Raw genomic sequence first — 27,272 nt, forward strand, 5'->3', positions numbered from 1 at the left:
TTTTGATCGAATGATTGGATGTCCTTCATCTGCGAGGCTTTCATAGCCATATTTAAACTCAGCCACCCATTTCATCATGCTGTAATTTGAAGGAGTCCCTGGATGCTGAAAATGGACAAAGAGGGACAAAAAAGCGCTCACATTGCCTCCAGAAACAAGTCGACAAAAACTCCTCAACTTCAATCTTCTTTGTATTCAAGCTCTTTTCTCTACTTTAGAAATAGTTTTCTCTTCCAGTGACAGACTTGCCCGGGTAAAATTCTAAAATAGAAAACATTTTCTCCCTTCTCCCATGGAAACATTGACATTTAAGGAGACGCAACAGGCATAATTCATTTCCAGGCACATTTATTTAAAAAAGTTAAATTCCAACTTGAGGGCCACATATCAAGCAGCAAGTCAGGATATTACAAATGATAGATGAGAATTAAATACAAAATTCATAAAAATGCATTCTAAACAAAAGTAACAGTACAATTTGAATGAATGTGCTCGTCTTGCATGTCACCTTGAACACTGTGAATAAAAGCAACATTCAAAATTAACATTTCAATTTAACCACTTATGAAAGGAATATAAATAAATTGTCTCGCCGAAACAAAATTAACTACCGGGAAATAATACATTTTCCTTGTGGTGGATGAATCTACAATATAACATTGTGCAAGGAATTAGAGGAAACTATTAAAAATATCAATTTTCTGTAAAGTATGTCGATCACTTAAATGGTCAATACTTAGTATGGAATGAAACTTGAAGTTTGGCAGGAACAAAACAGTGGAATGTACACCCATATCAGCATAAACAATAATACTGAGATTAAGAATACAATAAGAGCACAAATGGTGTTCTTCATGCCATCACCAATCATATACCATCATCTATGGTTTAGAATACAAAGGAAAACAACAATATTATAACTCACTGAAACGATTAAATTTCAACAAAAAGATCTATGGAACAGCAAGGCACACTTATTGGCTATATAATTTAAACATTACCCAAGAAATCATTCACTTTTTGATATGACTGATTCTCTCAAATTTCTGGAAAAAGACCAATCAGAAACTGGATCTCACCAATTAAAAAACACCCACTGCGAATACAAATACTTTCAGTGTAACCAAATCAATTGTAGCACCTTTCCAATGAGTAACTCATGAGACAACTACACTAATACCTTAATGGATTCTGTTCACCCAACAACTATTAACTTGTTAGTTCAATAACCAATTTTGCCGTAGATTAACATCTCCCATACTTGGTGCTCACTCCTTGAATTTTGAGTGGTAAACATTGTGGACTTGGTCAATCAGTGCAGTGCGCACACACTACAAAATATTAAAATATACTCCTCTTGGTGTCATAATAAATTTTAGCAACCTTTTCAGTTGTTCAGAGCTTTTGGTACTTAATGTATTAATGATATGAAATAAATGATGTCAAATATATTTTGGCAGTCAATAGGACATCATTCAAAGCTCCTGACCCCAATATTAGATGCATTGTACCAAGTCAAAAGCCAATGACAGAAATACTTCTTCAAAATATTCACAACCATCCAAACAAAATATAAAAATTACAAAACTGAACCTTCTTCACATTATGATATTTTTTTCTGCTGCAGTTGTCTTCAAATAACTTTGTGGTTCAGAGAGAATACGAGAGTCACTTCATGTGTGAGGAAACATGAGAACGTGGGAGGGTACTCTAAATACACGGCAGAGTGCCCCATATGCTTCACCCTGCACCAATTGAGCCCATTGTGATGGAGGATTGAGTTCTGTACCAACAGAACCGTTAAGTTATGCCCCCGTTTGCCTGCAGATCCCTTCTTCACTTAAGAGCATAAAAAAATGAAGTCCCAAGCAAAAACATAGCATCAATCACAAAGTTATTTGAAAAACTGTAAAAATTCAACACAAATAAAACCACCCTTCTTGGAATTTGTAAAAGAAAATAATGACTAAAAGAAAATAGAAAGTGACTAATGTTTTTCTATAAATGTAGAACAAACATGCATTCTCACAAAACTATTTATCCTTTCTACCACACATTCACCCAAGCATGATAATGCTTCCATAAATACACTCTTGAAATTTAAGTTTTAGACATGTTCTTTTACAAAAATACTAATATAGGAAATTAAAACTAAAAATACCTCCAGGCACACTATTTACCTCCTAATTCTAAAGTCATACATTACTCTCGGAACTTATAAATAATTTTGACGACAATAAAACTCACCACAGAGAAAAATTAATTTATCAACAAGAGTCCTGAAGGTAAACATTCAAACAAATTATGCTAACAGTTTCAAACATTAAATTGAAAAACTTATTAAGAGTATAAATAATTGTATTTACCTGTGAGGAAGACAAACTTAGATTTCAGAGAAACCTCACAAGGGAATGGGTGCTTTAGAAAAATCTTTGCTTGTGACCATTATCACTCAGTATTCAAAAATATCAGGTGCCAATTTTCTCAACACTACCCAAGTTTATGTTGAACTAAATATTTCACCTAAATGGGTCCCCATAAACTCCTGCTCAGTGTTACAAAGTGAAAAAATATCTTTCAAAATAATTTTTCTGTAGAAAATGGGAAAACATTTACAGTGGACTCATGTAACTGTCCCTTCCTACCACATCCACTTTTTCAGCTCCTGGTCCCATCCCATGAAATAAATATGCCCAGCACAATTCACTTATTTCATTTGTACATTCAATGAAAGCTCAAAATTAAAATTCTTTGAAAGAGTCCGTCCAGAAGTTAAATATTCTAAAAATGTTTATAAAAAGATACTTTATCATTAAAATAATCAAAATTATGTCAGACAATATTTCATTAAAAAAAAGTTTTTTAAAAAATTGGTGTTAGCATTTGTTAAAAAGGAAAAATCACAAATATGTGCAGATCCTATTTTGTGTTTAATGACATCACCTCCACATGAATTTATAGTGATATCCATAGTACAATCTTTATTGATATGCTATCATAACAGCATGAATGCAAGCAGGATGTTTCATTAGAATCAACAAATATGATGCAACAAGTCAACCAGGGAGAAATATGTTGTTAAAAGGATTACCATGCTTCATGGCCCATAAGAGACAACCTGATTTTTCAGATTAGAATGTAGATAAAATACTTGGACCAGGAGAAAAGATCAAATTATTTTTTTGTTAACACTTAAGATGAAGAAAATTAAATTTTTCCATAAAACAAGTAGCAGCTACATGTATATCAATGTTTATCCATTGTAGAATCCCAGAAATTTGTCATCAAGGGGCCAAAATGCCTTTACACTGCCTTGTTTCAGTGTTTCGCAATGTAATTCACAAATTCAAGTTTAAATACAATATTGTACGATAATCTTTTCACTTAAGATTCCATGAAGTTATTACCATTTTAACTTAATGCGAGACTTTTAGTTTCTGCTATTATTGTGATATTGTCAAAATGTGTATTGAAAGCAACCATGTACCCATGATTGTGTAAGCAGAAAGGTGACATCCCCATTGCATATTAAGCTTTGCAGAAGCACCACATGTGAGATGCAACTAAATTTGCACCTGGGTATACATTTACTCTTTATTTGGGAATTTTTGGGAAGTACCCTCAATGAATTATTAAAACTGTGCTTACTACTGACTCAAAACGGTTATATTATCAACATTTGTAATTGCCGCAACCATTTTTTGTGCCTGATGAGGGAAAAGTGGACAATAGTTAGTGTTTTTCCAGAGCTTGCGCTAATAGGTCAAAATTATACCAGTGTACCCATATGATAGAGGCTGATTTTAGAGCAGATGTTGAAGCAAAAAAAAAAGAGCATCTTATGGGCCAGGAGATATGGTAAAGGTATAAATAGAATGTTCATGGGACTTCCAACAACATGAAATGACTACAACATACACGTCGCAGACTAGTTTCTAACTAATACTTAAGTCATAAGGAGTGTAAAATAACCACTATGTGAGTCAGTTAATAGTTGGGTAACACTTAGCTAAAAATTGGAATCCATGTGTACATGGAATGTCAAGCTGTTATCAAAGCATTGATTTTTAAAATTGTGTCCAATATATGGGCATAGAAAAGTATTTACACATTATGCATTATATATTTTTGTAATACTGAGGAAATGAAGGGTTTTTCCAAATGTTATCACCAAGGAACAATGAAATCAACAGTAATAAGTTAATATGGCATAAATTATTTACCCTACCGCTTTGCTACCCGCTTAATAAGTACGATTTGCCATTGGTTCAGCCTGGTTTACACATTTTGCTGGTTAGTGCACTCCGGATGTTGGGTCCTCTTCAAAACATGCTAACAAGAGTCCACTGTAATTTCTCCGTCTCAGATAATCCACTGAGTACTGAGGTGTTAACATATAATTCAAGTTTTTGGAAATACTTTTAAGAGTTATCTAACATAAAAATCAGTATCATTATATGAATGAAATGTGATCTCAAGTAGTTCATCCAAGTTCACATTAAAAAGAGGTAGAACATTAAGTTTTTTGCGCGCATGTTTTTTAGTATTCAGTGCTCAGAGGAGGACAAACCGTAAGCCTTTCAAATTGTAATGAAAATTTTTGCGACTCCCTAGACTACATTCTACGATATGCATGCATATGAAACATTATTCTTAAAACTATATTTCCCATTATATTAACTCAGTCAAAGCACCTGTAAATACTAGTAGAAATTACCGTGAGGGTCCATGCTACTTTGCAGAAAAAGAATAAATATTGGGACTTGTCTTACTGCAAGTAAAATTACTCGTGCACACAGCTCTGAATTTATAAATAAGTCCTCCTTTACCATTACCCTTCTGGGAAAAATACTTGTCTTCCCATCAGGTAAATACAAGTGAACTACTAGTGCTATTACAATTAAATTAGAAATTTCTAACAGGAGCAAATGGTTAAATATTTTTTTCTGCAAATTTCAGAAATATCCAAGTATTGAACAGTTGTTCCTGACTGAATTCAGGTCAGCATATCATTAGATTGTACAGCAATTTTAATCAAGGCATCTGAGGCACTTATTATGTGGTCATGATCAAATCACTGAGTATGAATCATGCATAACTTCAAGACGGCACTATAAAATATCCACTCTTCTTTTCCCAGCCCAAATATTACAGTGTGGCTTCTTTAGTATGTACTAACTTCAACCACATGTTGGCTTATAAACCAAATAATATTAATAGTCACAATAGTTTTGCCAATACACTCTGTATGTTGTCATTTCTTGAACGAGGCATTGCATGCAAGGAAATCAAAAAAATTAACAACAGAAACCATTCGTACAGACCAATAGATTCCCTGGCCAATGCCGAATGATTTGCTAGAAGATAATTTCTTTTCATCATAAGATTAATTAGACAACCTTGCTACAAACAATTCCAGTCACTTATCAAAAATGTGCAGACTATTCCAACAGATAACCATAGTAATCTTCGAAGAATCGAAACACACTCTTCAAAACTGATAACTCACTCAGGAGGCACTTATTATACATTCCATCTCTTGTCACTAATGCATGCAAGCATGGTTTAAAAAAATATCATTGACCCTTTATGCACTGGCATCCAGGCTTGATGCAGGTCATTGATGATCAGCTTGCCATTTGAATTTGCTCTTCATTATCCATTGCTGTCCCAATGAACCTGGCTCACAAGTCCTCAAAAGTGGCTGAGATACATCCCTTGCATCAGGCTTCTGCAAACATTGCCCCGTATTTATGTGCTTGATTGTGCCTTCCTACAAGAAAAATAATGCATGAGGCGGCAGGTAATTCTAATTCATCCAGTCGAAAACTTGATGCGGGCACATAATTTCCACTGCACAGAATGGTACACGACTTACTTGAGCATCATAGACCCAGGCTTGGTTGCCTCCCATTCCATGGCAGCGCACAAGTTTGACGGGTCCATCTCTGTTGGCAGCATCCAGGCAATTGTCATCCGACATTATTTGCTGGCGTTTTGTATATGCAAATACCTAAATGCCAAACCAAAGATACAAACCATGGGAATGCATAAGAACTTTTAAAAAAACAATGCATCACACTACAAATTGTCTGGTATCAATGTTATTAGTCCCATGAGAAAGTAAAACGCACTTTTAAAAAAAGAAAACCTTTAATGCTGCAGTTTTTTGTTACCAATTCTGTTGCCTTATTTCAGAAATAGATCCTCGTGTTATATGGACACTTTACTTTAAATCTCACTCAAATATATGCAAAGGTTTCCAAGAAAAGGCACACAACCTAAGTAATGCTAGGCTAGGATCTCAGAGCAATAGCATCCCGGCTGAGAAAATTTCAATTTTGTGGACGACCAAATTGGCAAACAAAATGGCCAATTACATTAAGTTGAACATCATCACTTACTTGGACTAGCATGCTGCTGTTCACTGACATAAATGGCTGCTTCATATTAAATTCAAGCAGGATATTTCTCTCTCCAGTCAGCCAGACATGAGCCACAATGCATCAACATTTGACAGGAAAGTTTGATTTCTCCATCTTTTTATGGAGATGCTAGTGAGTATGCTATTAGGTAAATGGACGACACCATTATTGCTTCTCCTATTCAGTACTTTCTATAATAGGACATTTTCATCCAATCTATCAGTCCCATCCATGTAACAATAGTATGCCTTCTGCTTTCAAGAAAATATAATACAGTGAAACCAGTTATTCGCACTTTTCTAGGGACCCCAGGAAAAAAGTAAAATGTATGGAAATGCAAAAGGCAGAAAAAGAAGAATTTTCATTTTTGCATGTTTAATTATTTAAGTCATTGTCTACACCATCATCCCAAATAGCATCGACTGGACTTTCTTCATTCCACTCAACATATAATCCTGCCTTCCTCAAGCAGTTCTCTATATCGTAGAATCCTTTACTAGCATCCAAGCTGATGACATGCAGTGTAAAGCATCCAGTACATTCAGTTTGGTGGCCTTTATATCCATATTATAAGCACAGGGAGATATGATTTTGGGCACAATTTTTCTCAGATGATGCACCTAAATGATAGTATTATACCTAAATCCACTGGCAGGAGCTCACTGGCACAGGTAGGGAATAATGGGAACTGTGCTTTTCCAAAGTGAACATTTGGTGGATGAGTTGGCCATTGATCAATTAATAGCAGAATGATCCTGTTCAGTAACTCTTATCTTAGCATTTGGAGCATGACATTCATCCTCGCATATTTCTGAAGTCATTCATGCTTTGGAAAATGCTGTACAAAGATTGGGCAACATTTTTACACCTTTGACCTAAGATGCACCTAGGACTCTGGTTTACCAACCACTAGTGGCTGACGCTTCTTGTTTCCATCTACATTTGTGATTGATAAGACAGTAAGCTTTTGTTGCCCAACACGCCTCCATGGATGGCATTGTTTGACTCTGAAGGACAGTATTTTTACTGACGGCACATTTAAAAATAACCCTCTATTGTTTGCATTTAAAACATTTTTTGGGCTCAAGCCCAAACAGGAAGTTTATTATATGCCGACACCTTCCACCAAGTTGCAGTCTCTACATCAAAACTTCTACTTTCACCACACACAGTCTTGTATACAAGATTGTGCCTATTTTTAAACACACAACCACCTATTGGACACTATGAAATCTTCCATTCCCATTGTTTTGGGAAGGTGTAATACTTTTTCTCTTGTGATGACACCATTCACGGGGACATTTAAATATTTATCAATTAAAAACCACTCTTCCAGCAATTCTTGACATATTTTCTCCTATTGGGAAAATGTCTGCACTGGTTTGCGTGTTTCAGAATTTAAAATATGATTTTCCACCATTTTATTCAGTGTAGAGGCCTGCAATCTTAGGTGTTTCAACAAATCGACACGGATTCGACCATTGGAATCAACTGGCTCCAAAAATTTTATTTTGCCCTCAATTTAAAATGTTTCTTTTCACCTCATCTTTCCATTGTCAAGGCAGGATAAAATTTACATTCCCGATTAATTGAGGAAATCTTGATACGTGAGAATCGGAGCTACTTTGCTATTCAACATCATATTGTTTGAAGAAAATAAAATTATTTTTGATTCAGTGCAGTGTTGATGCGATAGAGCAAGTTTCAACACTTTATAATATTCTGGAGCCCATCACTGTTCTATCTGATGAGTCCAGGCAGTGCAAATGATCCCAGTTTTCAGTCACCAGTTCTTGCATTGTTCATGCTTCATCATGTTCAGGTAAAAGTCATTTTCACTCCTCATATCTTCCACTTATTTACGATAGGAATATTCTCCCTCAGTCATTACAATGCATACATTAAAAAGCTAACTCCTAGTCAGGAGGTTTTCGTGGAATATATCCACAATTGTTTAGGGCTCTCAGGCATTACTTCACATCCGGCTATCTTGGCAAAAACTGTTTCGCCAGCTATGCTAGCATCTTTTGGTCAGAAGTGACGATGTGTAGATTTTAGCCATCTTCTATAGGGGCTGCGAGCACTGGGCTTGCTTCGATTGGTTGAGCTGGGCATTTGGGTGTCAATCCTGATACCCTCTTCTAGCCATTTCCTAGCATATAATCACCCTCTCAATCGCTATTGTCAGGATTTTTAGTTATCTCTTATGCCTCTCAGGTTAGCCTTGGATTTACGTCAGTGAAGAATGATATTGAGATGCACAATATATAATGAATGGCGGCAGCAAAATCTACCTATTAAAACTTCAAATAAATTTCATTTTTATGAGGCAAGTGATCATTTTCTAGCCAATTGATGAAAACATTCCTCTACCAACACTAATTCCATACCTTATAAAAGTATTTTAGTAGCTCAACAGATATGAGAATCATGAAGGTTACAAAATTACAAATCTGATGCATGTAAAAACAGGTACTTAGCCTTTACTAACACTTAAATCATGAACATTAACCTGATAAAACCCAGCTCTTTATAGTAAGGGTAGCATATAAGGATAGGGATAATACCAATAGGAATAATTATCAAAATTTTGGTTTAAAAATTCACCCATGCTTGACTCTACTGAAGAAATATTATCAAATTTGTAAAATGTGTATTTAGCAATTGAAGCTTGAGAATAAAATAATAATAATCTCCATAATACATTAAATATACCTGATTTCCTCCAAGACCATGACAGTAGCTCATTCCGAGAGTCTCACCACTCTTCCTTCCCAATGTGTCAAGACAATTCTGGGTCTCAGCATTCCTCACCTAAAAATTGATCATATTCATGGAACATTCACTGTTGATCAATAAGCACTCCTTAGATTCACCATAGAGTACATAGATAATAAACAGAGAGCTAACCATTTAATAAGTATTGCAAACAACTAGATCCATCTAACAATACTATAACCAAAGAAAAATGAAATTTTAGAAGCCACTCATTACACACTCAAAAATCCAATTGCTAATGCAATTTAATTAACTTGCACAATGCATGAATAATACTATTAATCCTCTCACCAGTGGCTGAAAAATTATTTTCAAATTAGTATGTGGTCTTCATATAGACTAAGCCACATACTGAGTAGACTCTGATTATTTCTTAGAATGGTCATCAACGCAGTGCAAAATGAGACAATGAAAAATAAAACAAAGAATTCATACATACTTCTCCAAGATAATAATAGTCCAAAGGCATCTGAGATTCAGGGTATACATTTTGAAGATACCACCGAAAGCTCTTACACTCTAACTTATTCCTCAGTTCCTTCCTTTCAGAGACATCGCCCACATCAACATTACGAGCACCTGGAACATTAAATGTGATTCAATGACATCCATTACCTGTCTGGAACAAATTGAACATAATGCACAAGTTTCACATACTTCATTACATATTTACGAATTATGCGGAAAGTTCAATGCAAGCATATATTTAGATAAAAGAGCAGTGCAGATGAATCAATTAAAAAAAATTGCCCATTTCATAGCAAAAAAAGTGCAATGATGCTAAATAAATTTGGTTGAAGAGCACCCGATCTTAGCCAAACTTCCATGAACGCATGAAACATTCTTCTTCATGCTCAGAATTTTTCAAGAGTAATAAAAAAAGTCCAAATGGCATGACTTCTGAATTGGAATTCCTGCTCACCAGCCAACCTGGGGCTGAGGAGGATGAAATACCACCACTGAAACATATCAAAACTAACTACTGATTCCACAGCAAATCTTGTTCAATTTCACAATGCATTACTGGAACATTTTAAGCACTGGATGCACATCAGTGCCATCTCATGCCCTGAAACAGGTTCATATCACATACAAACTTAATGTCTGAATCTTCTCGTCAGTCTTTCTGATGGAAACACAATTAAAGAGGCTCACCCTTTGTGCATGGCAGATTGATAGTTGATTTTTTCCATTGGTTTTAAGTAGCCCTAATGGAAGAGAGACAATCTAAATAGACAAGAGACTTGAAGACCGGATCGGGATCAATCAAGTTCAGCTGAAAGGAGCCACTAATTATAAAAGGCACTGAACGTTCAATCTGAAATGCTCATTCCCATGAATTGCAAAGTGCGAATGAATGTCTTTACCATTGATCACATCATCTACTTCATACATTTTTGTCAGCATCAATGAGTAAACTTCACTATTTTAAAACCACATACAGGTTCTGATGGACAGGAAGACCTTTCCAATTGCTTCCCATGGACCTTGCTGCATACATGGCCCCACAGTATGACTCACCCTGTTATTTACATTAACTTTAAATTTACATAAACAATCCCCAGAACTTCCTCCACCCACTGTCAATAAATGTTGCAATTCAAAGGGCGTTTTAAGGATGTGGTCTAAATTCACATTAGAAATATATTCATCTCCAGGCTGAACAACAATTATCAATACAACTTCTTGACAGAAGAGGACATTTTGTTAGATTTAGGATTCTTTTACAGGTTTTAGTCATTCAGCCCATTCAAATATGAAAACAATACCATATATAAACAAGGCTACATCCATACCATGGCAAGATTTAAATCTAGGTTACTTGATGCATGTTAACCCCCACTCAATCCTAGCTGGTGGCTAGCAATCAGTTTGTGCAATGAGCACCATCATACAGAAGCTTAAGTTGGAAAATGTTAGTTCATATGAACAGGAAGAGAGCATATAATACGCAACTTTCTCACATAAGCCTTTAAACACCCACCATCTCTTTTGCCCACCCTAGTACACAAGGCATCCCACTGCCAGTAGCAGGAAATCTCCTGTTAAACACCTACTAGGCAACTCATACAACACATAATCATACATTTTGAAATTAAATTTTGAAAACCCTACAAAATTACAAAGCAATACTCTCAATCATTCCCAAATGACAGTGAAATCAAGGTAATGATATTTATCATACAACCGTATCTTCGAGAGACATTTCTCACCAAAGTATCAAGCATATCCTCATTAACTTAAGAAGAGACAACTATGTAAGCAGGCAGTATGACGATTTGAAGTGAGCACAATTAATTTATCTTTGAAGCTTGGCAAATGGACAGCACAGCATACAGCTTAAAACATCAATATGGATTCTCATAACATGTATGAGAGGGTGAGGAGGGTTTATCCTTGTAACAGCCCTAGAGAACATCTCGGACACCTCTTTTAATGATAGGCCATCAATATTTCCAACGTTGGATCTCATCAGGTAACAAATGTTTCATGGTGATTCTAAGTAGAATCTACAAGTCAGATCTGGTGCTTCGGGTTTTCACAACACCATATTTCTACTGACTCCGCTTTGGGATAACATAGGTCACATGAGAGTTGGTGACTGAATCAATACATTTGGTAAATATTTATGACCCAGCAAAATCATAGCAATATAATCCATGATCAATCAATCCTAAAATCAATTTGGGAAGCAACAGAAACTGGGAGGCAAAACACCTCGCAATCTCATCGGGAGGATGGCTAATAAGCATCACACAAATGGAAGAGTTTAATGGACGAGTTGATGGATCTGGCCAATTATGGAGCGATGAGCAATTGTAAGATTTGGTGTTTTCCCAATGCACGATTTTGATGAAGCCTCTGGGGGTTTTCCATCAGATCGGGGAGTCAACTGCTGATGTTTCAATGACTAACTTTAGTCATCAAAACATAGGCAGCTGACATCCCCATCATTCAAGGCATCCTTTCCCTGAGGACAATGACAGAGTAAGTCGTCCAAACATTGGCCGAGACACCCTGACCCACGGGAAAACCCACATCGACTTCTCCACCATGAGCAACTCTTTACTAAGCAGTGAAATTTCTGGCGAAACAGATCTCGCCCAGGCATGCTACCTGGAGTGGCATAAAAACTGTTCTCTCATATTAAGCAAAGAGATTCATAGTGGGAGAGAGACAGAAACGCCCAGTACTCTCACTCTTACAGGCTAAAATATTCCATATTGCAGGGCAATGATACAGTTTGTCTCAAGTATAAAATTAATATTGTTCAATGCAATAAATGAATGAGTACTTTTGGCATGCAAGTAAAAAAAGAGAAATTTTGCACCTTTTTTTCACAGATGAAAATTTGCCTCGACATCACAATCAAATCATTGACTTAGGTGAAGAGTTTGGGGCCTGTAATTTTACAATTAGCATGTCTGCAAAGTGCATTAAAAGATCCCGTTTCAACCATTCCAACTGCTCTCTTAGGCTTCAGTTAAAATGAATGGGATGTCTCCCTAATTTTATGCACATCTACGGACGCATATTTTTTATTTGCCCCAACTTCTACGCACAATTACACTTAAAAAGATAGATTTCATGCATTGTATAAATATACAGTAGTTTTCATGGAGCATAAATTATATATTGAGGCATCTATGACTAAGCAAATTTCTATTCACGTTGCAATAGAGGAAATTTGACACATCTTTCACAGGAAATAATGGGCATATGATAATATTTACAATTACTGTCCCCAAACAAAAAAGCTGAAACTTTCACATCATTTGATTCATAATTAAAAGGAATGGGGAAAAATATGTAGCATTACATTCACATTCGGTAAGAATGAAAGAACTTCCAACAAAATTACTTAATCTGATCAAAAGCATCACTTTGCAGAGCTAACCCGAGAAGAGATACAGATTCAGACTAATTTATGGGATTTTAAATGCAACTTCAAATTGAACATGATGCAAAGGAAGAGAATGGTGGACAAATGAAATGAGATGTTGCCCATAATCATTTGACATTTTCTACAAAGATAAAAAGGCAGAAAGAGAAAAGGACGTATGGAAAAATCTTCGAAGCAAGCAGAGCAAGACTGCAAAGATAAAAAAAGGTAAATACAACAATAATAATAAATGCATGGATTACAGGAGAGCGATAAGAAAGTTAATAGTAGACCAATTATGAGACATATTTGAAGAGTTGGTCATTACAAAAATTATATTCATCACAAAAATTTTTAGCGACAGTTTTAGGTTCCAACAACTCCACTTCACTTTTCTGCACAAATGCCAATCACTCCCAAGCACTTCCCGTAGTGCTGCAAATGCAGCTTCTTCAATCTCTCAGCATGGAATTGCACTGCCTGGGTAACAAAACATTTGACAATGGTGATCTTTAAATTCTTCATCATATTAATACCATTGTTTGTCAAGCCACTGTTTCAAGTGCAAGAAGAGGAAATAGTCGCTAGGTGCTAAGTGTGGACAGTAGGATGGGCAACCAAAAAGCCCAAAAACACTTGTCCACTAGACATTATTTTTTCTTCACGTTAGTCAGTTAGAATTTTTGGCATCCACCTTACCCACAATATGTGACATCCAAGCTTTTCTGTGACAATTAGAGGTGCATCCAACAATAGGAAATTCATCAGCCAGGTCATCCTCAATCCTCTATCGTCAATCAGATGGAATGTATCGATACACTTGATAAATAATTTCATTGGTCTGGATAATGTGCCTGTAACTATGCTCCATTTAGGAGGCCACTTTTGAAGTCTCAACACCATTGTGTAACCTCTCCTTCATTCATTGCTGTAGGCTCATTAACTACGGGCAACTCTCCATGAACTTGGGCACCTGATGATCATTTTTATACAAAAATCAAGTGATAGCATGCACTTGCCAACTGGTAGGAGCAATTATTTTCGCAGACATTGTTATCTGCATTCACCGAAAGGTGAATCACTCTTGAAGAAAAACAATAGCTTCGAAAACAATCATTAGATGGAGCTGCATGGATACAACTTTGTTCTGACCTGCCGATGTTTGAATATTAGAAAATGACCCTTACTCATTGAATATGCCTCGTATAACAGAATTTAGAATAATTGCATGAGATAGAGGTAAAGCAATCTAGAGCAAATACATAAAATTATAGCAAACATCCTTGAACCTAAGACGCCCCAGCATAGAAGGAGAGAATACACAGTGGGAACGTATGTAAAGGTCAGTAAGTTGATCTTGGCTGATTGATGCTGGCAGGAAATGCAAAGAAGATAAGACTAACTTGTGTAGGGAAACAATAGAAAGCAGGGAAAAAAATAATTAATGAAAATGAGACCAAAAAAGGCACTTAAAATAAATAACATCCCAGCAGAATTATTCTGCAGTTTTAGGAATTATGGAAGATAGCATTTGTGGGCTAATTGATAGCATTTATGGGTCGTGTAAAATAGAAGGAAATAAGTATAACTTCAGTCAGGGCAAAAACAGTCTCAAAAATCATCAACGTAAACTAAATTGTTAATAGAAGAGAATCCTGAGCCAGCCTTTACCAACAAATTTAAAATTAACTCTTTGTTTTCATTTACCCCACTGATTCCCAAATTCCATCAGTAATTTAGAAATAAACTCTCGTCAAGTCAATTAAGGAATAAATTGGAGATGAAGTATGGCAATCAAGAAGTATTCACCAAGACTTTTTATTGCCATTCATGTTCTTGGAAAATAACCCATGTGTTCATACCTCAAATGTTTTCAATATACCACAACCCGATTGTTCCCATGCTTAGCCATGCGTAAAATCCAGGACCATTGAAAAACAAAATAGATTATACAAAATGGGTTGCATATTTAGGCAACACAATTTGAGTTTATAGACTGAGTATAGACTGAGAATTAATTATTAGAGTTCACAAGTGTATGCATTGCAAACCACAATGTTTTAGCATGTAGCACCATAAATGTGGTACAGATGTTATTTCGGCAGCAGTGACATCATGGCTCAAATCCTGAGAGCATGATAGCAATTTAACCTCTCACGGTCCCATGAATGTATTCTTCTAGTAACATTTTTATTATTATAGAAAACTGAATATTTTGCATAATTTTAAGAGAATTGAAGTAACAATATGTAAGTAATTATTTAATGTGTCATCATTTCATTACAAGGTAAGTCCCAAAAATAGCATGATTTATTTTTTCCCGGATAGAGTTCCTGGGAGGGGAGTCTCAGGTACCTAGTTATGCTCCGTCATGAAGTGGCTATTGGAACCGCTCTATGCCATCAAATTTTGCATTAAACTAGGCAAAACCGGAAAAGAAACTGAAGACATGCTCAAGGAAGCTTATGGTGATAACACCATGGGTAGATAGGGTGTTTTTGAGTGGCACAAGTTGTCTTGGGAGGGTAGAGAAGATGTTGAAGACGCCAAACATTCGACTTCATAAAGTGACGAAAATCTTTCAAGAGTTAAGGCTTTGTTGAATAGGTATTGCAGATTAAGTGTCTGCATGATTTCTGATGAGCATGGAATCCCTATAAGTGATCTCTATTGACTTGCGTCCAAAAACATGGGCAAAAGAGAGGCGTTTGCGAAGCTGGTGCCGCAAGTGCTCTCGCATGAACAAAAGAAACTCGCACCTGGATCTGCTAAGAGCTTCTCCACCATGTGAGTGAAGATTCTATTTTTAGACAACGCCCAACCAGACTTCTTCCTCTTCCCCATCTCAAATCCGTACTGAAAGAGCATCGCCACAACTCAGAGGAAGCATCACAACAGACTGAAACCAGGGAGGACGGGCATTCCAGGAGCCGCCTTCTAGAAGGCATGCGAGGCATGAAAAACCCACTGGCGGCGATGTGTGGATGCACAAGGGTTCTACTTCAAAGACTTTTGAGCGAATGAATCAAACCTGGGAATAAATTTCTTTAAATTGACTCAGTCCTACTATGTTTAGGACAGACCTTGTATGTCTCTGACAGGATACTATTTGGTGAATATATTCTGAATTTTTAGATATTACATACAAAGGAAATACAGTGAAATCCATATTTGCATTGCTCGAATTTATGTTTTCCTGCAATTTACACATTTTTATCAAATCTCTTACAATTTCCTATTTTTCCAAATTATTTGGAACCCCATATTCTGGCAATTTAACTAAACATTTGCATCTATAAGTGGTGGATTGAAAACATTTCTCATTTCTATAACATTTACTCCACCTTTGTTTTGTATGTGTACCCCTAAAAACGATGGGAGAAAGAAGTAATGTGAATGGTTTAAATGAAAAATTTGAATAAGGTGGGCAAAAACAGGGTTGTACTAGTCATGCAATTATGAACTACTTCAACTTATAATCTCATTCTGCCAGGATAAGATTTGTGCCATGAATTGAATAAATTGTACAACCAGGAGTTAGTTACATAATTTATGCAACGTAATAACATCTGAAGGAGACTATTCATAGAGCACATAAGTTGAAGATACAAAGGCATTCAGATTGAATGCACTAAATGCTTTACATTACATATCTTTGCCTTGGAAGCAAATCGAGGGTCCTAGAATAGAGAACTACTTTAGAAAAAATTTGATGTAGAGTGGGATGAAGAAATTTCAGTTGGAAGTTGGAAGGATGATGCCGGTACCACAGGATAGTTAAAGGTTTATTTGCCACCAAAACCAATAATCAAACTATTGCATGCTGTCACCATAAATCAGGTCAACATTCTTTACAATAGTTTGTACATGTGGTTTGACCGTGTCCACTGCAGCACCACTATCGCCCAAAATAATGACACCATGAACAAAAATTGCAAGTCGGGTCTGCTATGATTTACCCTTTCGGAAACCATACTCATTTTTCATCAATGACTCCTGACTATCAAGGTGTCTCACCATCAAATTACCTACTATATGTCTCAATAACTTGCATGATATGGATTTGAAGGAAATAGGTTTATAATTGCTAGGTTCCTCTTCGACTCCATTTTTAAATATCGATGCTACGTTAGCTGTTTTCCAATCTCTGGGAACCTTGTGATCTACAAGCAACTTCTTCAATATTATTTCTAGATACGGTGCAATTTCCAATGCTAGATCCTTAAACATACAAGTGGGTATTTGAATGGGCCCGGAGGATTTATTGGGCTAAAGATTTTACAGCAAACATCCCATTCCAAATATAAGATTTCAATTTTGGGCATCATATCCAAAATATTCGAGGAGCTAGGCTAGGAATCACTCACGGAGCAAAGGTTAATTTACAGATTAAATCTCTTGCATAAATTGGAAGGCAGTCTCTATAGCAGTTATGTTGAAAATGTATTATTACCCCCATTGTACTAAGGTAAAAGGCACCAGGTAGGAGAGATCAAACCAATAAAATTAGAGAGATCAGGTATAGAACAGATATATTCAAGATGTCATTTTTTCCATGAGCAACAGGGGATCAAAATAACATTTTCCGACCAAGGTAGGGGTCACATTCAGGTCAAAATCAGTCTAGGGTGTACTCACTCCCCACCACACAGCCTAGCAGCGGCACGAAGGGTACTAAAACTCCTGAACTTTTATAATGGTATATTTAAGATTAATACTACTTTCATTAAGAGTTTTGACATGTGTAATCCTATTGCAAAAATAATAAAAAGTTGCCATGGAGATCCACATTCAGTTTCTATCATGTAGGGGTAAAAGAAAACTTGACAGCCTAATCTCTAATATCATAGAATAAGGATCTAATATCATAGAATGTAAAGAATTTGAATCACAAATTGTTAAAATTGTTAAAATTCTTAAATTAGGAGACCTTTACCACTGCCACGGACCTGTTCCTGGCAAATAAAAGATGAGCATGACATCTGCTCCTATTAATATATTTTTGATAAATTCTACATTATATTTACAACATACTCAGGGAAACACAAAAGATGGGTGACACACTCACTGAACCAAATGTAAAATCATCCGAAACCATCTCCGTGAGTGATGCTAGCAAATGAATATGTTTAGGCTACCTTAACCTCCACAGATTTCAAAAGTATCCAAAATTACACAATTCCTCCCGATTTCGTCAGTTGGATGCAACACATAAGAAATGGGCTTAATAAAATAACAAAACTTAATGAAAACACTTCTTTCATTACCAATCAGCTGTTATTATTACATGAATGATAATGAAGTACTTATGCAAATGAATGGATCTGATACATGTATCAATTCATTTCTCATACGCACACTAAGTTCATGTGCTGTCCGGGCACATGATATTTTGAAATAACTTGCTGGTTGTATTGATCATCATTAATTGCCTTGAAAACATTCATCAGTAGGAACCACACTCAACAATGTTTGACATTAAGGGTAAAGAATAACGTAATTACTCAAGTATTCTGGCGCATGAAATCAGCACAGAAGGAAGTTGATCAGAATAACCGTCATGCATTTCTTTTGGTTAGGATTCAATTTCCTTAAATTTCAACTAAAGTCAGTGAAATGCGCTGATTCACTTGGAGCTATATAAAGGTAAGGTTTTGCAATAGAGATATATAGATTAGAATATAGGTCAACTAAATGGTTCCTAATTAATCAACCTTAGGCTGTCAGCCAATTTTTCATTAACATGGTAATTGCTTACTTCTACATGCTACTTAATATGCCTTACTAGTATTTAAATTTAATTACTTCATAATAATTGATTATTATAACTTGATAGTTTTGAAAATTCTAACATTTTGTTTATGGATACGTTGTATCTTCATAAGCTCACGGTAGGATCAGTTCATATTCTACATATACATATTCATTTATACGCATAAAATTGTTTGACAGAGAATTTTCAATTTGTTTCAAAACTCATGCATAGTCTAAAACTAATTTTTTATAAAATAAAAATAAAAAATATAACAAATATCTATCGAATTTAGGAATTACAAGTCTATGATTGAAATAATGGGCTCTGTATCCCCAGCCCATATAACGCAGGCTGATATATATTAAGGTTTTCAAATCATAATTTTTCAATTAACAAAATTCTTTCATCGGTTCGCTAAGGCATATACTCGCAGGAACTGTTAACAGAGTAAAAGTAGACTCATAATAAGCTGAAAAACATTTCATGAGATTTAATTACTAACACCATCTCTAAGTCATTATCGCTATTATCAATAATCTCCTTAAACCCCAAAGAACCTCTTCAAGTTTTTGAAAACTCCTAGGCTAACTAAACTAAAACTTGTGTCTTCAAACAGACCTCTCTCATACACTTAAACAACACATTAGGGCATCATTCTAAGCAGGGTTATCGTCAGCAAAGGTCAGTAATTCCTACATTGGCAATTTAACTTCGAATGATCTTATCACTTTTTCTTGCAGTAAAAATGGTTAAGTACACATGGCAATGGAATTTTTCTCCAAGATTAGAGGTGACCTCATTTAACTCCTTTTTTTGATCATTAGAAATGCAGCAACCAGCGGAACTTTGTCCCTAAGTCAATAACTGCAAGTGCAAAGGATAATTTTGCAATAATAAATAACACACAAGCCAAGAGGCCTAATAAAGTATGCCAACTCTGTGCCGGAGGTGCTTCTCCCTATGGTCCCAAATGTTGATAAATCCTGCCTTGATAGACTGTCCAACTAGAACAACGATGTCTGTGTTTGGACTTGTGATTACAGAAAGGTTTATTATAATTTTATTAGGGCCTCATTCGGCAACAAGTGCATTGCCAGAGTGAAGAGTGCTCTGAGTTGATCATATAGGCACCATAGTTATCTTTCATGCTCCAATTATTAAATTAGCTGATGCAACCACAACCAAGTTATACTTCATGACAATGCAACTGATTTGTAATAAAACATGCAGCCATCTAATTCCTAAATTATTTCATACACCAATGTATGTGAATCCTCATTCCAGAAACCAACTACAGGGCGTAAACCTCTGACAGCCAAAAGAGTAAAAGAATCACTCCCATATAATTATTTATAGAATAAGTTATTATCAATCTATCAATTACAGGTAATCAATGAAGTTAACCTATTCCAAGGTATTAGTGTGTTAGTTAGTTGTCAATGCCATAAACAACAACTACAGCAGTAACAGAGGGAAATTAGTGCAAACCACCATGGCACAATCAACTGATAACTACAGATGTACAGGATTCAGGCAACCAAGTCAGAGCCGTTAACATTCCAAGCAAGATTATGTTAGACAGCACTTAGTTACTAGCTACTGCATTAAATCTAACCTGGGTTAATGCCGTAGTAAAACTCTTTCCATTCATCAAGCCAAACTTCAGCTAGTCGAGCGTTGTTATGGTTCACTATTTTGGAGGTTCCCCCAGGGAAGGAGTATGGGGTCGACTTTCGGAACACGTGGCCCACATGAGAACATGTAGATATCTCCAGCTTTCCGCCACACATCCAAACCTACAACAACGGCAAAAGTAGGCACACGAAACAACCAAATCTCAATGGGCTTTATCATGCTTCCAAGTTCATATGCCAATGGTGTTAAGTGAGGTTATCCAATGTCCACATTGCTCTGCATAAGGGTTGCCAATGCCACAAATTCTCACTTCAACATTCATAAGCAAGCAAGGCATTTCTACTCACGCAATACTCATTCATTGAAAACTGGTGAAGGTAAAGGCACTTTTGTGAGGACCAAACTATTGAAATACATTTTTCAATTTAATTCCACAGAATTTTTATACATCTGAACATTAACATAAGCATGTTTTACTTCTAAACTCACTCAATTTGAATTCATTTTTTGTCATTTAACTAACATTCTCGGGAGAAATTTTCATTAGCTTGATGCTCACAAAATCTCCAAACTGTTCACCATTCTTCAGCATGTCAGAAATTAGTGGGTTAGATAAATAAAACCAATGCATATCTGCTCAGCCAAGCTATGGCTTTGCACGAGCACCCATACCAAATAAACACACATTTATGACCACCTCTTCCCACAGGACCTGCAAGTTCTTCCCCAACAAACACCGCCTCCCACAGAAAAAATAGATGGTCTTAACAGCTTTCCTCTAACCTGGATTCATGGCATAATAGAAATCCCGCCACTCATCCATCCAGACTTCTGCAACTCGAGCGGCATTGTGAAGAACAATTCTTGACACCCCACCAGGGAAAGTGTAGGGGGACTTGTCCCGGAACACATGCCCCACATGGGAGCATGGTATGATTTCCAGCACCCCTCCACACTGCCATACCTGCCGGGAGTGATGATGAATTTTTTCCTCATACCCAACCCCCCAACTTAATTACCAACACTCACAATTAAGCAAAATCACATCATTCAATGCCATTATAACATTCATTTATAAATATATATATATCTTTCCAAAATGAATGAAACATATTGCATTTCTGATTTTTAAAAATTTCTTTCCAAACTATGCCTTGGATGAGGGCAACATAATTATTGGCAGATAATTATTTCCCAGTAATAAAAATGGTGTTTAAAACATGATAATGCAGAGGTTTAAACATATCAATTGAATTAATCAAAACTCTATAATGAAAACAATGAGAAGCCATAGAAAATATACTTATTTAAAATAGAAAAACAATGTTAATTGCCTTTGAAATTATCAATTTAGTGTATATACTTGTAGGAATAGTATTAAAAGTAATAACAAAATTATCAAATTTTCTCAACGGCATACTGTAAAAAAAACCATCATCAGAAGTTCATTAATAAGACTAAAATAATTTGAACCATACACAGAAGGGATAACTAGGAATTATAAAATAGAGGTATTCCAAGCATTATCTTTGAGCAAACAACTTCATCATGACTTAGCCTTCACTTCATATTGATAATACTGATACGGACATCGGACTCTTGCCTCGGCTAGGATAAGGATAGCAAGAATTTATTTATAAATTTTCTTGAGGGTGAAGTTTAAAACATTTTATTAGAGCGCAGTCATTAGCTGATGACTTTAACCATGTGAGGAAAGGGGTTTGCATATGTTACACAAAATAGGGTAAGTAAAATAATGTGGGCAATTGATAAGTCTTTGGTCACAAATTCAAGGAGGTACAAGATGAAACATTTCTCCTTCAAATGGACAAAGCAAATCACCAAAATGCATTAGGCAGCAGTCATATGGAGTCTCTTGCATCAAAACTAATTTCTCTGGATGACATATGGCCCCTCGCCCGCATCGTCTGCCAAAATTTCAGCCAAGAACAAAATACATGCCGAAAAGTGCCAAATTATTGCATTTTCCCATCAAATTGCACACCTTATTTATAACGCGCACCCATAACTATGTAATTATCATGAATTTGTATAAATACCACGCGCCCAGGGCTTCATAGTTATCTTGAACGTGTATAGATACAGCGAATCTGTATAAATATATATATGCACTTAAACATTATATATATATATATATATATATATATATATACATATATATATATATATATATATACATATATATATATATATATATATATATATATATATATATATATATATATATACATATATATATATATATACATATATATATATATATATACATATATATATATATATATATATATATATATATATATGTGTAAAAATTATATATATTGTCAGTAAAAATACGCTTATCACCGCACACTAATAGATGGTAAGAACCAATGAATACATGAAATCATAATTTCCTGCAGCTATATCTACCGTACGTATACAGAAGATTAGAGTCAGGTGATTGTAATTAACTGCACCTGCATGCCTGGAATTCTGGAGCTTTAAGAGTTTCAAAATTTACTTTTCTCAAAATTAGCCAGTGACTTAGGGGTGTCAGCTTAAATTAATGGTTGGCTTCTATTTATGAACATACAGTAATATGTAAATGACTGAATAACAGGAATTTACATGCAACTACAGCAGTAAGAAATAAAGACACAAGTCTGTCCTCATTTGACTCTGTTCAAGTGCACCTTTTTTAAATATTGAACAATAAACAGAATACATACATATCATTACTAATTTGGCTTCCTTGGTTTTCACCTTATCTTAAAAATATAGAACTACATTTTCAATAACATCTACAATGTGGTATTAAATACATATTTGCTGAAATCTGTAATACAGAGAAGCGAATTGGGCACAGTATTAGTGGATGGCCCTTAAGATGAGTACAAATTCCTGTCACACAATTTCATGTTTCACTTAATACTTAAAAAAAGATTACTGAATGAATGTTTCCAATAAAGTAAATTGAGAGAATGATAAGGAATGCACCAAGCACATTTTAGCTAGGGTTGGGAAAAACCTCTGGCGATATTTTTCACAAAACATAATAATAAGATATTGGCATGGATGTTACCAACAAAATACATACATTTGTAAAGGTTATGTACCATATCTAAGAAAGAATGAATTATAAACTTGCATGTAAAATATCCCGTACTGCGATACTACAACATAATTTTTTAAGAATATGTACATGACATTTTAGAAGTGTTCCATCAGCCCCAAAAAAGGCTAGAGACATATTCTAAAGGTGAATCAATTGCTAATTACTTTTTGGACTCTCAAGAAAATAAAAAATTCCCTCCTCAATGAGGTACCAAACTTTTCATCATGTATATTTTGAGGATAATTTTGCTTTATGAATGAGTGGTGTTGTTAATTGGTTTGGTAAATTATCAAATTTACTTACCCTAAATGACATCTCCAGATTCTCTCCACCCCAAATGTCCATCCCCTCATCATATGCTCCCAGTTCATAGAAATAATCCCGGTCAATTGCAAATAAACCACCTGCCATGGTGGGAGTACGAAGCGGTGCAGTCCTATCACCTCCCCTGCGATCCATTTCTCTCTGAGGTACTCGATACCTGCAAAAAGAACACCAACATACCCTAATGTTACTACTCAGAAGTAGACTCAACTGCCATCACCTACCATGCATGCCTCATCACCGTTGTATGAGGGTACATTTGGTGTCCAACTTAATGGCTTCTGATACCACTAGCTAGAATTTTCGCATATTAAAAATATACTTAGACAATTTCTACAAGAATTTATTTAATATACACAACCAAAGTTTGCCAAGTTTGGTGACATCAGTTACAGTCTTAGAATCCATGAGTTTTCACAGGAGGAGGAGGTGGACAATGTTTGGCACAATGGGTTACAGAAAATGAATTGCCAATCGGTGAAGAGGGAAAATGGGAGAGGTTGGAGAAAAAGCGTGCTCTTCATTTTCACAGTCAGGGCTGTCTGGGGGCGAGTGTTGGTTGGTGGCATTAAGGGCAGAGGTCATGGGAGTGTCCAGAGAGAGGGTGTGCACTACCTCCAACCAAAAAATATACATATATTGAAACAAAGCACAAAAATAAATAAGTAATGTGCAGAACCCTAATTGCCTGATACCACCCCCAACCTACATTACATGTTTTCGATAAATCAGCAAGATCTAATAGTTTTTAACAGGGTGCCTTCAATCTCCACACTACGTATAGAAAAAGTGACATCATTCGCAAACAGCCATTAATGAAGACAGGACATGCAGTAGGAGCGATCACTGAACCATTCATAAACACATTATGTCACACTTATTCTGATATTACTGAGAGAGAGGCCAATTCTCAATCCCCGCAACTTATTCAAAACAGCATTTCAAAAAGGGTAAGATGTCATAAATCGAACACAGGGCACAGTGCTTGAATGCAGACAAATGAAACTTATGTTCAAAAGCAAATTTATAAAAAAAAAATACAAATGAAAATCCTGTTACATTCAAGTAGTGGTATCTGTCAAGAGTAACATTACTCAATGTAACCCCCTTCAGCTGCAATGACTCGTATGAGCTGGTGCACCATCCTGTTAAAAGACATATTGCCTCCCCGAGGCCACAGTTTCACGACATTCTTCAAAATTTGCAGATAGACTTCATTTGTGATAGTTAGTCCCTTTTCAAAGAAATGTGGTGGCATGATATCACCTCTCTCTGGACGCAACACCTAGGACGTGAACACTAGCTGGGAATTTTGTTCGAGCAACAATCAGGACGTCCTTGGGGTCGTGGGCTAGCCAGAGATCATTTGTCCAGGTGATCTTCACGTCGATGGTGAAAATGTTTTCATCCATTCACCCCGCAGCTTCATTTTTTAGAGAACACAATAGCAGGTTGCAGCGAGCTCTGTCTTGGCAGTCTCAGACAGCCTATGTTGCAACTTCATTGTGTACGGCTTGTATTGTTGGTCCTTCTCTGCCATCTGACGCATTATTCACTCACTAACATTTAATTCTGACGCCAATTTCCTCAGCGATCACCCCGGGTCCGCTGCAATCAGTGCCCGAGCCTTCTCGACGACTGCCGCAGTTCATGCCACACGTTTCCTCCAAAGAGATTTCCTCGCCGGGTTAGCTTAAACCTTTAACCCCAGACTTCTCCGAAGCATAAAACTCAGCCACAATATCGTACACAGTTGATCTGGGGTACCCAAAGAATCGAACTATTTTACTGGGCGCACGCCCAGTGCAAATACTTTCGATAATAGCAGGTCTTCGATTGTACTCCGCACTTGTAAAAAACATCTCGGCCATTTTCAGGTTGTGACTGTTTACTAGATGCCCATAGCTTTCAAGAATGCCAATCGTGACCTCCAGTGGAACTATGATAGGGCGGGAAATTCAAACTGAAATTTGTCGGGAGATAACTGCCGCACCCTCTATGTACTCTGTACCAAGCACAAGTCATACTTTTGATTCTCTTAATTTATTTTTATTTGTGCTGTACACTGCATACCTGTCTGGAGGCAGTTTACATAAATATTAATGTGATGTTATAGGCGCAATGTAAAAATATGCCTAAACATTACAAAGAAAGAGTAGATGATAGGCACTGAAAAATTCAAAAATTGGAACATCGTTCAGTTAAGGATTATTTCATGATCAACAAGGGCCACATGAGCTACAGCTCACCTAGCATTCCATCTAGTTAAATGAAGACAATGAGATAATGTTGAGGCTAAGACGATTTGAACCCCCAGAAAGAGAAAGTATCTATACCCCTGGGAGCCATGATGACTGAGGGCGAGGAGATAAGGGTGGTATGATGGATGCACAATGCCACTAGCCATTCAAATCTTTCCTTCTGCATTCCTCATTATTTCAAATTGCTCCCTTGCCATGATCATGCAACGTGGCTGTCTCAAAAGTTCTAGAGTGTTTATCTTGAACAAGGACTATAGAAAACAGTGGAACATTTCATTGGAAAAGATATCGTTCTCGGATCCTTCCCTCAAATTTCCTCTTGGTTTGCCACACGTATGGTGCTGGGCAGTCAATGCAATTTACTTTGCACGCTGATACTACGGTGTAATTCGTTTACTTCCCCACTACTGTGAGACAGGAGATTATAAGGTTGAGATGGTGAAAAAGCAAATTTCATGCTCAAACATATGTTTTTTTCCAGTTTGAGGAAAAAATTCTCTCAGAAAGTGAGTTCCCAACATCAATTTCAGGCAGTCTTGCAGACTTTATGTTAACGCCATTTCATGCCTTAATATTTATTGCTACTTGTTTCCTAATATTAACCTCTTCCCTGGAAATTTTTAGTCTGTATTTGCCTTTCCTGAACACACCAAGCTCAAATCTGTTATTTACCCATGAAATATGTTAACAAATAAATATACTACCTTGATCAAAAAGTTCCCGGTATAACCACCGTGTGGCGCTCCCATCGTTCCGATTTGAGTTCTGTTTTTTTTGTTAAATTGGTACATCTGTTGTTGATATTCCCTTTAAATCTTAGTGTCATAACTTAACATTTGCAAAAGTTACGTAGCCAAGAGTACATCTATCTCTGTGTGTGTTGGCGATTTTTTACAATTTCAGAAATGGATTTAAATTTGCAACAACGAACTTGTATTAAATTTTGCGTTAAAAACGGATTTAGTGGCGCACGGACGTTGGAAATGTTGGAAAAGTGTTTCGGCAACGATTCTCTAAAAAAAACGGTCGTTTACCAGTGGCACGAGCGGTTCAGAAGTGGTCGTGAGTCAATCGAAGATGATGAACGCAGTGG

The 27,272-nt window shown here is 36.1% G+C and overlaps 1 protein-coding gene across 2 annotated transcripts in view; it reads right to left on the reverse strand.

The window, feature by feature from the left end:
* Window positions 1–288: 288 nt before the first annotated feature.
* Window positions 289–27,272, reverse strand: part of Pgant5 (polypeptide N-acetylgalactosaminyltransferase 5) — a 36,503-nt gene continuing 9,519 nt past the window's right edge. The window contains exons 6-11 of one of the 2 annotated variants that reach the window (XM_071584043.1): window positions 23,898–24,075; window positions 20,457–20,637; window positions 9,643–9,782; window positions 9,141–9,239; window positions 5,879–6,013; window positions 289–5,773 (exon numbers count right to left, since the gene is read on the reverse strand). In XM_071584043.1, the coding sequence (XP_071440144.1) occupies window positions 5,618–5,773; window positions 5,879–6,013; window positions 9,141–9,239; window positions 9,643–9,782; window positions 20,457–20,637; window positions 23,898–24,075 (889 nt within the window). In that variant the 3' untranslated portion in view covers window positions 289–5,617. Of the gene's footprint in view, window positions 5,774–5,878; window positions 6,014–9,140; window positions 9,240–9,642; window positions 9,783–20,456; window positions 20,638–21,259; window positions 21,441–23,897; window positions 24,076–27,272 lie in introns of both variants that reach the window. The other variant, XM_071584042.1, reaches the window with a different exon arrangement.

Source organism: Hetaerina americana, unplaced genomic scaffold (assembly GCF_022747635.1).
Source record: "Hetaerina americana unplaced genomic scaffold, ioHetAmer1.1.p SCAF_16, whole genome shotgun sequence".
Lineage (NCBI taxonomy): Eukaryota > Metazoa > Arthropoda > Insecta > Odonata > Calopterygidae > Hetaerina > Hetaerina americana.